The sequence below is a fragment of the Gavialis gangeticus genome, unplaced genomic scaffold, assembly GCF_001723915.1.
Source record: "Gavialis gangeticus isolate Ggan-Ray unplaced genomic scaffold, GavGan_comp1, whole genome shotgun sequence".
Classification (NCBI taxonomy): domain Eukaryota; kingdom Metazoa; phylum Chordata; order Crocodylia; family Gavialidae; genus Gavialis; species Gavialis gangeticus.
In genome coordinates this window covers 4,894,908-4,905,973 of record NW_017729018.1, presented here as the reverse complement: position 1 = coordinate 4,905,973, position 11,066 = coordinate 4,894,908, and the positions used below count along the sequence as shown (strand labels likewise).

The window sequence follows — 11,066 nt, the reverse complement described above, 5'->3', positions numbered from 1 at the left end:
CTTCCAGAGCTTATAAAGGAAAAGCTAAGTGTCCATCTCAGTTAAGAATGTTGGAAATGAGGGCAAATGTAGCATTTGCCTTATATACACAATTTCCCATGCAGGTTGCATACTTCTACTTACCCTCAACTCCTGTAGGTTTTGTGGAATGGGAGGCTGGGACCATGCACTGCAGTGTTGGGGGAAGTAGGAAACAGCAGCCAGGTTCCTGGGTCCCAGTCTTGGCTAGGACTCTGACTTGTCATGGGTGTGGCCAGTTGCATCCTTTCTGTGCCTCAGTCTTCCCAGCTGCCAAGGGTCTGTCACCACCTGGGTTGTGGCAAGGTGCTGGGGAGTCATAGGGCTTGAGGTTGGCTTGTCTGGCCCAAACTACACTTGGGCATGAGGGCACTCAGACCCTGAAATTGGTCACTGCTTCCTGCTGCCTCCCCCAAGGCCCGGGAGAACCGGAGCCTCTTGGAGCAGCTCTCGGTGCTGAGTACCTCCCATGCCGAGGAGGTGGAGCGGCTGTGTGGTGAGATGCAGCAACTGCGTGAGGACAAGGCACAGGACCAGCACATCCAGGGCCTGCAGGAACAGCTACAGCGCATGGAGCTGGAGAAGAGGAGCTTGGAGAGGAGGCTGTGCCAGGAGCTCGAGCAGCTGAAACAGGTGCCTATGGGGGACTGGCTTCTGGCTCTGGGCAGCTCTTCCTGCAGAGCCCTGTTGGAGGAAGGGGACAGGGCTCCTAAGTGCAAAGGAACCAAAGCTACCCCCACCCTGGCCCAGTGCCACCCTCCCTGCTGTAGGGGAGATGGCAGTCTGTGCCCCAGAAACCAACCTGCTGAGCTCATGGGCATCCCATGTCCTGGCAGCTGCAGTGAGCTGGTACAAGGTAGTGCAGCAGGTCCCTGCCTAGCCAGTGTCCAGTACTCCGACCAGCTCTTCCCCTCTGTTCATCATCTGGCTGCTCCCATAGCGTTTCTGACCCTGGTCAGGGCTGGTGGGGTGGGGTTTGGCAGCCTGTAACATTTCTACACCTGCAGCATGGTGCTGTGCTCCCATTGGTGCCACCCTGCCAACCCCTTGTCTCCCTTCCCCAGCATATGACAGAGTTGGAAGTTGCCAAGTCCAGTCTGAAGGAAGAGAATGACGTTCTGAACCGGCGCATCCTGGAGCAGTCCAAGGATGTGGAAGGTCAGTTCTGCCCTAGCCCTGCCAGCCTGGTGGCTGCTGCCTGTCCTGTGGGGAGGGAGCCAGTGTTTGGGTTTGGGGCTACCTGGTAAGTGGATTTGACTCCCCCATTGAGGGGCACAGAGGAGGCTGGTGGCTGGCAGCGACTTGCACTTCTGCACCCAGGGCCGACTTTTAGCTTCTGCTCTTCCAGGAGGGAGAGATCCCAGTGGCTGTATGGCGAGCCAGCCTCCTGGTCACTTAGCCCAAACTAACCTGGTGGCAGGGAGTCCCTTGAATCTCGGGGCTCTGCCGCCTCAGTCCAAACTTGCTGCACTACTTCCTTGGGGCTCATCGGGTTCTGCTCAGGCTGTTCCCATGTAGGCCCCCCCCTTTTTTTCCCCTGGTAGCTCTGGACTTATTGTTATATGAGCATGTCCAGACACCTCACTTCTCAGCCTCCTTGAAGGCTGAGATCAAGTGTAGTCATTGTATCTCCTGTAACCTAGTTGCATTCCCCTCCGCACCCCCATCCCTCCACTGTTAGTCCCTCAGTCGGGCGATCTGCATTTCCCTACTGGCCTTGTCGTCATTTCTTGGATTTTCAATCCTAAACATTTTACTAATAAGTCATAGAATCCTAGAAGTTGGGTCGAAGGGACCTTGTAGATTGTCAAGTCCAACCCCCTGGCCTGGGCAGGAGAAAAACTGGGCTCAGATGACTCCAGCCAGGTAGGCATCAAGCCTCTTCTTAAAGACCCCCCTGGGTAGGAGCCAGCACCACTTCCCTTGGAAGCTGGTTCCAGATCCTAGCCGCCCTGACTGAAGTAGTTCTTACGGATGTCTAATCTAAACCTCCTCTTCAACAACTTGTGGCTGTTATTCCTTGTTATGCCAGAGGGTGCTAGGGGAAATGAGGTCTCCCCTGAGCCCTTCTTGTCCCCCTAGTGAGTTTATAGATGGTTACCAGGTCCCCCCTCAGCTTTCTCTTGTGAAAGCTGAACAGGTTCAGGTCCCGCAGTCTCTCCATTGTAGGGCAGACCTTTACAATGTGCTTGCATAAGTCAGTGTGCTTTCCTGGCAAGGAAAACACTGTGACCATGGAGGCGGTCTTCCTAGCCACACTGGGGAAGGCTGCTGTCCTGGCACAGGGATAGTACCTGTGGTGAGCCAGTAGGGGGCGCTCCTGCATTGAGCCACCCACCTTCCTGCACCCGACCACCTTCCCGGCTCCGAGTGCCTCCCTGGGGGTGCCTCGCATCTGGCTGACCCCCTTCCTGGAGCACACTCGCTAGCCTGGGAGTAACGTAGCTGCCACCACCCTGAGATGGGACTCTCTCGGCCCTGTGTCCTCAGGGAAACACAGGCCTAATAGTCCAATGGGTACTTGACCCAGTACAAGTACTTGGGGCACTTCCCCAAGTCGGGGGCCAAAAAAGAAAGTCCCTCTTAGTCCGCAGACCTAAAGGGTCTCTTAGGCATAATTTAGACCCACCCCTCAACAAGTCTCCTACACTGGTCACAAAGGAGAACTTTATTGATTACAGGGGTCGGGTGAAAATAGGGTACAAGATAGAGCAATATCGTGGAAATCCCATTGAGCAAAACAGTCTGGCTGAGGTAGCCTTTTGACCACACATCTGAGTTACTGCTAGCTAGATATCTAACCAGACCACAAGCATCATCCCGAGGCTGTTGGAGATCCCCTCTGGAGGCAGGCCGTTATGGGGGAGAGAGCCAGTTTCAGATGGTCAAGCTCCTCTCTAAGTCTGAGTCCCCTGCATGGCTGCTGCCCCCTCCTCCTGGGCAGTCTTAACTTATATAGCTCCTGTGACCTCGTTTCCCTGGTCCAATGGAGGCCAGCACCTGTTGGCTGTTGGCCAACCAACCTGAACTACGTCACTAGTTGCCGGGCAGACTAGCCCACCAGGTAGATGCTCCTCACCCAGGTAGCTGATACCAGTCACGTAGGCAGAAGGAGCAGGTTTCCCCCCTCCCTCAGGACTGTAGCCAGCTCAGGTTACCTAAAGAGACAGGGTAAAGGTGCATCTCCTCTGCTGGGTCCATCCTGACCAAATTGTCACAGGGCAGAGATTTTTGGGGAGAAACAAAGGTGGCTTCCTGCCACAGTACCTGCTAAGGTAATGTATAGTAACCTTCCCACTCCGGGCAGCTCTTGGCTTTAAGCCCACTTTATGGAAAGGAGAGACTTTTTCCCTGGGGCCTTATGGCTGAGGGCAAGCAAAACTCTGAGGCATCTAAACTCCAAGCCTCTGGGCTTGGGCCTGCACATAAGATGCCTGCCAAAGGTTTTGGAAACATCTGAAGCCCCAGATGGGGGTGGAGGATGTTTGCTGGTAGTAAGGCCACTCACGATTCTGGAGACTTGGATTTGGAACTTGTTTTGGCTAATTTGGCTTGGAATATAGAAAATTTTAAGCAAAGAAGAAAATCTCCAGACACAAGGTGAGGGGCAGGGACCTTGTGCCTGAGGCTGTGGGCCATGCCACCTGTCTTTGCCTCCTTTCTTGCACTAAGACAGAGCCAAGTGCCTTGTTGGCACTTTACAAATACAGGCTGCCTACAACCTAGTACCCTGGGAGCTCAGCCTGGCTGATCCCAGAAACCAGTGTGGTCCCTTTCCATCCAGAACAGGGAGAGGCCAAGCCTTCTGCCCAGTCTCATCCTAGGGGTCAGACATTGAGGGAGGGGTGGGGGGCTTACAAACCAAAGCCATAAGGACCAGCCCACAGTCTCCTGGGCTGTCTGGGTTCCCTACAAGAACAGTGTGGCAGCTCTGCCCTGTAAGATATAGTTGCTGGGCTTCTGGGGTCAGCCCTGGTCCTGACCCCACTGGGTGGGGTGAGCAAGTCTTGCATCCCCTTGGTAGGCCCACCCTGGACTCAGTCCTGCAGATGGGTGCTGCCTTCTCCACTTGGGTCTTCCACCCTGCTCCAGAAAAAATGTGCCAGCGCCTGTCGGTGGAGAGCAGAGAGCTGCAGTGTGAGCTGGAGGAGGAGAGGTCTCGCTACCAGAGCCTGGTGAAGGAGTATGCCCGCCTGGAGCAAGGCTATGAGAACCTGCGGGAGGAGGTGGCCTTCCACAAGGTGAGAGCATGAGGACCAGGCTGGGGCAGGACTGGTGCTGCCTAGGGGGTACCATGGAGAGGGGCTCATAACAAGGTGCAAGATGAAAGGATGCAGCTGAATGTAGGTGAAGCAGGGAGCGGGGGTTGTGGGGGACATGGGGTAGCTGCTCACCCACAGGTGGTGCTTGCATCAGTGGAAGAGCTGTGCCCTCATGGCTGGGGCTCTGGCAGCAGCAGTCTCCAGGCCCCCTTGGAGGATGGCTCTGTGCACATGCCAGGTGGGTTTTTATAAGGTGTTGAGGGAGGTGCCCAGAACCCTGTTCCCTTGACTGGGGCCAGGTGCCAAATGGCCTTGGACTATGACTTTGGGTCAAGGCTTCTAGGAGTTGCAAGGTGGCCAGCTTTGGCCATGCTCCCTAAAAAGGGAAGAGGCAAGTATCTCTCTGGCCCTATGGGAAGATGTCCAGCCCATATGCAGGGGTGGGTATCCTGCCTCATGTACTTAGTCATGGCTGCAGCTGGGCTGGACTGTCCAGGCCACAACAGCGCAGGTGTGTTCAGAGTCCCCTGCTCTGCTCTGCTGCCCCCAGCCTGTTGCACTCCTGATGTAATGCCCACTGGGTTCCTGACCTTGTTGTAATGCAGCCCTGTACCTTTTCTTCCAAATCAGCACACCACAGGCTTCAGGAGGTCCCCATCTTCTGACAGTATTCTGGACTCAGAGAGCAGCTACCAGTCTGGGTCTACAGCCCTATCCCGGGATGAACCCATCCAGCAGATAGAGGTGAGATGGCGCTCTGCTCCTGCCCACTTCCCCTTAAGGAGCAGGGCATGGTTTGACCCCCCGGATGTAGACGATGGCCAACCCCATTCTCTTGGCTGGCTGCAAGCAGGAGTGCAGAAGGTATGTGGCTAGGATCCCAGCTGCCAGACTGTCATATCCTCCCCTTCCATCCTGTCCCATCATGTGCACAGGTGTCAGGGGAAAAAAATGGGGCCTGATCAGTCCTGTTGGCTAGAAATGACCATCTGTATGTACAGCCTTCCCTTGTCTGCACTGGCAGAGCACAAACTGCTTTCCAGCCCCTGCTATCGGGAGTGGTGGTGGGGCTGGCATCGGGCTCACCTGCTAGGCTCTTTTTCACTGAGCTCAGGTTGCCTGGCCGTTGCTTCTTTTGCAGGTAGCTGTGGGGCTGGACCAAAGAATGTGTCCAAAATGTGCTGGCCAAGGTGCTCAGTGCTCCACATACACTGGGAACTACATCTCCCAATGCTGAAGGCCTCCCACAAACAGGAAAGTTTATGCCTGAAGGACATGGGTGACAGAGCCAGGCTTGCTTTGATTTTGGACAGTCCTCCTTGTACCCACCCTCTTGCTAGGGAACACTGGCAGACATGATCCAGAGTCCTGTGCTCATCTTGTGCTTGCACAGGGGTCACCTGCCAGCAACCCTGCAGGCTATGGCCCAGCCAGCTTCCTGTACACAGTTCTCCAGCCCTGTCAAAGGTGGTCCCCACCCCTGGCATCCAGGAAGTGGCTGTTACAATTGCTTTCTTAAGCAGTTGGCTCCCTCTCTTCTGGCACTCAGGCCAATTGCTTATTATCTGTTTTTTGAGGCCTTCCCCACAAATGTGAGGGTCCTGTCTCCTGCTGGCCTATGGTGCCCCTCATTAAACTTTACAAGCCTCTGTCCCACATGGCCCCTTGTGCTTCAGAGCTGTCCATCAACATCCCCAGCAGAGGTGGGTTGTCTTGGGCTCTCGTTGAGTGGGGGTGGCTACAGATACCGAGGTGTTTGAGTAAAAACATCCTCCCCAAGCCACACTCTCTTCCTTCTGCCCAGTCCCCATCCCAGCCTCTGACCCAGGAGAAGGATCCCTGGAGGCTGATACCTGAGCAGTACAGGGCCAGGTCAGACAGCACCACATCTTCCTTGAGCAGCGATGGTGAGCAGGACCCCTCAAAGGCTTACATCCTCCTGGGGCAGCTCAATGCTGTCAGAAAGGAGCTGGCCAGGACCCAGGAGGAGCTACACAAGGCAAAGGCACAGCTGGCTCATGAGGACAAGAAGCTCCTCAGGCCCTGGGTAAGGCACCTGCCTCCATCCCCTTCCCCTGGCTCAGGCAGCAGGTCTTGGGACATGCACTTCCACCTGAAGACCTGACTTTCAGTAGCTGCCTTCTCCCCATCAGTACATTGCTGAGCTCTTTGGACTGAACAGGAGCCCTGAGAAAATGGTGGAGGAGGACTTGAAGCATGCATATGATGCTGTCCAGGTTACCAACAGGTGAGTGTCCACATGCTGCTCCTTCCCCCTTGGCAGGTCTGGAGCATGGTGGGGTGTTCATAATCCCTGCCCCACCTCCTGCTACCCTGGTGGAGCAGAGGTATGGTGCAGAGCCAGGTCAGAGCTGTCTGCATAGGGTTATGATTTGGTGTTTGGCGCTCAATCTGTGTGAAAGATGCAAACACCAATCAAGCTTCCAGCTGTCATCGAGCAGCTAATGCATACAGTGATCCTGGCTCAGACTCCAGCTCCTGTCCATTCAGGTGTGTGCACAGATGCTCTGGGACAGCTGAACTGGCTACTTGAAAAATGGCTTTTTCCCCCACAGAAAACTCTTCAGATATTCAAAAAAAAAACAAAACAAAAAAAAAAACTCCAAACACCTTGCTAGGATGCCATTGCCTTTTTGCCACTGAAGTGCTGTGGTGCCATGTACACATGTTTGTGCTTCCACTCCTCTTCCTCCTGGGCTGGGCTGCTTGGCAGCCTTGCCTCTTGGTGAAAGAACCATGCATTGTAGGAAACTAGGGGGAAGCGAAGCCCACAGGAGAGGGGATGTGAAGCTCTGGGGAGGCCCCAGCACACCCAGCTTGCTTGGGGGGGAGAGGGGGACAGCTGCCATAATCCTGTGCAGCAGCAGCAGCTGAGTATGCCAGGCTTCAGTCTTGCCAAGTGAGCCTCCCCTCAAATCCTTTAAGCAGAAAGCAGAATGCCCGCTTTTGTGCAAGGTGCAGGTGCCAAATCTTATTTTATTTTTAAACAAGTCTTTTGAAAGCAGGGGTTCACTTCTATGTACCAACCTGTGGTTTAAATTAGAGTGAGCCTTCAACTGCATGAAAACAAAGGGCATTTGAGCAAAGCATTGCCACATAAGACATGATGGTGGCATTTCCTCCCTGGCTGCATGCACAGCCCCCTGTCTCAGCAGGTTGGGATCTCGTGCCGCATTTCCAGCATAGGTAGGTGATGCCTCTTGGCTACAGCCGTCTTCCTGGAGTTGGCAGAACTTCAAGTGACAGCTTTCAGGGGCTAGAGTTCAAGCTGGGTCTGTCCCTTGCTCTGTGTGAACTGGCTGGCAGCTTTGGCTGCTCAGCTTCCCTGAGAATTAGAGGAGAAGTCTGTCCCATTCTCTCAATAGAGTATCTGTGGAGCCCAGTGCAGTCTGCACTGGCATTTGGGGAGGGGTTGCTGGGATAGTGTAGCATTTCCCACCCCAGCAGGCTCACTACTGGACCAAGGTAGAGCCTGGCTGTACCTGGCCTGGGCAGAAGCCCTATCATGGCATACTCAACTGTTGCCCAGCAGCTAGGGAAGCCCTTCTGCTTCAGCACCTAAAAACAAACCACTCAGAAGATAGTGTGCAGCAGCCAGCTGGTACCTAGCAAGCCTGTCCTAGGAGCTGAGGGCTAGAAACCAGGACTTCCGGGTTTTAGACAAGTCTCTGCCTTGGGTTTAAAGAAGCCAGGGAGGCTAAGAAGCATTCTTCCCCACCTGGCAAATGGGGTTCACTGCTTATTTCCCCCTTGGAGGGGCAAAGGGAGTGCTTCATGAAGCTTCATCCACCTTCTGGTTGCCTTTTTGCCTAAAAGGTTGGTAGGGATTTTCATGGCCATGTAATCTAACCTCTGCACAGATGCAGGCTCCCCTAGTCCTAAACCATCCCAGGCAAGTGCCTTTCAGCCTCTGGAAAGCCTTGAGAGGAGGAGACTTGCACTTCCTGGTGGCTTGCTCCAGTGCCTCCCTTGACACTGTCCTTCCACAGGCTGCTGGAGGAGCAGCTGGAAGAGCAGCAGCAGCAGCACGAGCAGGAACGGGAAGGCCTCCACCAGGACATCCGCTCACTGAAGCGGCTCACCTGGCAGCAGCAGAGCCTGATCCAGGACCTGCAGCACCAGCAGAGCGGGGATGGGCTTCAGCACCAGATCGTGCAGCTGAAGGAGGAGAACTTGGTAAAGGGGCCTGGGCTTTGGGGTCACTGCCCACTGCCCAGCTGTATGTGCTGTGGGGCCAGCTTGGGCCTTGTGCACTGGCCAGTTGGCATGCTGGGCAATAGCATCCCTCCTGCCTTGGGAGCACTGCATGCTGAGAACCCCACCCCCAAGTCTGCTCACCTGGCCAGAGCCTGCCTCTTGGCCAGGCCTGGCCCTAGCACAAGGTGGTCTGACTGGACAGGTGCACCTGAGAGCAAGCAGCTCCTGTCCCAGTGCTGGGGGTGGCTGAAAAGGGCTCTCTGATCCTTGGCCCTTGTGGCCCCTCAGGAGATGTCAGAGCAGCTGCAGAGGCAGGAAAGGAGCAAGCTCAAGCTCCAGAAGCAGCTGAAGAACTACATGAAGCAGATCCAGGACCCTGCAGGCAAGTGTCTTTGTAGCAATGAAGCAGTAGAGGCTGGTCTTCCCCCTAGCAGGACCCTACCCTGTCTCCCCATGTCTAGGTAAAAAGTGCAGGGCTTAAGCACTGCAGGAGCCATGGGGGCTGGTGGGTGTCTGGGCTGCAGCTTGGATCATGGGAAGCCTCAGGAAGGTTCTGCAGCCCTCCTGGTAGCGACTCTGCTGAGCCTCTGCCTAACCCCCTTGCAAATGGCTACAGCTTTTTGGGGGTGACTGACCCTTTTCCCAGCATCCTCGCATGCTGTGCCAGATGCTCAGTGGCAACCATGTCCCTTCTTCTGCATCCCTTGAGCAGCAGAGAGCTGTGGTGCCAGTGCTGCCCGTCTGCTCAGACCTCTGCAGATGGGCAGTGAAGCTTCTCATTAACAGATCTGCTCCCAGGAAACATCCCTCTAGCTGCTATTCTGGGCTCGCCTTCTGCTGCTGCTTGTCCCATAATGGGAAAGCACCCACACAGCCTTCATGTAAACCTAGAGTGCAGCACCTGGGGTGGGGCGGGGCTGGGCTGGCTGAGAAGCCCTGTCCTGAGCACTACAGACCCCGGAGCAGTGGGGAGGCATGGGGACTGCATGGCTTAGTGGTGGTCTTGCTTCTGAGGCACTATGTGCTTCTCTGTACCCAGAAGCCTGGATCTGCCCTGCAAGAACCCTAGATTCCCCTTAGTGGAAGGCCCAGGGTGCCTTTGCTGCCCTTCCTGGCTGGTGCTCAGGGCGGTAGGGGAGGGGAGCTGCTGGCTGAGTTTGCGGCATCTGGCTAGTCGGGGATCTACATGGGAGTGAGAACAGGAAGTTTGCAACTTGCCTGGCGCTGCCAGGCAGTGACTGCTCTGCATGGCAATCTGGCAGCCTCCAGTCCAGCACGTGGCATGCAGAAGCATCTGGCAATTGCTCTCTGTCCCATGGTGCTGTTTAACTCGGCCTGGCTGATCTCCCAAACAAGCCCAGCTCTGCCTCGCCCTGAGCAGCATCTGGTTCTGCCTGGAGCCTGGCATTCCTGGCACGAGGTCTGCAGGAAAGACCTGCATGGGTACCACCAGTGGCACCCTGAGTGCCTCGACCAGCCAGTTCAGGAAAGCTGGGTCCATGGCCCCAAAGCCAGGAGATGCCTTGGTTTTAACACTCTTCCCTCAGCAGCAACAAGAGAGGCCAGCGGGGGACAGAGGGCAACACCTGCAGAGCAGGAGAGGCCCCTGGAGGTCCCATCCCCAAGTGGGCCCTTCCAGGGCATGCTGAGATGCAGAGGAGAGGATGAAGAGCGCCTGGTCAGGACCATCATCACTGGTAAGGGGTTGTGCCGTGCTGTGGGGGCTGGGCAGCTCCCTCTGCTCCAGGGCAGCACGAGGATGAAGCATTGTCCAAGTCCTTGGAGCAGATCCTGCACTAGAGCAGCAGGAGGCCTGGGGAGTCCACAGCAGCATGAGGCATCATCCATGCTCCAGGGAGCATCCAGGACAACGCTCACTGGAAGGCGCTTTGGGCAGTGGCAGGGCTCCTTGCAGGCTGCCAGGCCTGATGAGGGGGTGAGACCTGGACAACCTGGTGGATGACAGTTGTGGGGGTGGGAAGCTGTATGAGGAGCATCTGTGCTCTGGCTGAGCATGGGGATAAGCTGAACAGCTCTGGAGCTGGGAAAGGAGCAGAGGGAGCAAACATCACCCTTCTTGACTTGCTGCAGGTGATGTGTCCAAGCCCAAGGTTTCCCTGTGCTGTGAGCTTCCCTTGGGGCCAGGCCTGTGCCCAGGACTTCCGTGCTTGATAGGTTTTTTGAGGTTCCTCTGTCACTTCAAAACTTTGGGGATTTGTCTCCGAAAGGGAAGTCAAGGGACAGCAAAGCAGCAGTGCTAAGTCCCATTTGTGCCCCTCTCCTCTCATGCTAGGCAGGGGCAAGATGCTCTGGGGGGCACCTCCTCAGCCTAGTGAAATGCCAGATAAGCTGCCTACAGCAGGCTGTGAGCTGGGCTCTGGCCAGGATGCTGGGGCTGATGCATTGCCTCTTGTGCTGTGGTGGCGGGTCTGCCATGGCCATGTGTCGAGACCGTGGTGACAAGCTTCCTCAAGAGGAGGGGTGGGCAGCATTGCCAGCTCTGAGGGGAAGCAGAAGGCCTAGGGCTGAGACTGCCAGGAAGTGGGGACCTGAGCCTGTTCAAACTCC

The 11,066-nt window shown here is 55.8% G+C and overlaps 1 protein-coding gene across 1 annotated transcript in view; it reads left to right on the top strand.

The window, feature by feature from the left end:
- LOC109294803 (unconventional myosin-Vb-like) overlaps window positions 1–11,066 on the top strand; it is a 72,907-nt gene that overhangs the window by 54,905 nt on the left and 6,936 nt on the right. The window contains exons 22-30 of the mRNA XM_019513282.1: window positions 436–651; window positions 1,083–1,176; window positions 4,111–4,259; window positions 4,911–5,024; window positions 6,085–6,327; window positions 6,434–6,528; window positions 8,291–8,477; window positions 8,787–8,880; window positions 10,049–10,195. Of these exons, the coding sequence (XP_019368827.1) occupies window positions 436–651; window positions 1,083–1,176; window positions 4,111–4,259; window positions 4,911–5,024; window positions 6,085–6,327; window positions 6,434–6,528; window positions 8,291–8,477; window positions 8,787–8,880; window positions 10,049–10,195 (1,339 nt within the window). The remainder of the gene's footprint in view (window positions 1–435; window positions 652–1,082; window positions 1,177–4,110; window positions 4,260–4,910; window positions 5,025–6,084; window positions 6,328–6,433; window positions 6,529–8,290; window positions 8,478–8,786; window positions 8,881–10,048; window positions 10,196–11,066) is intronic.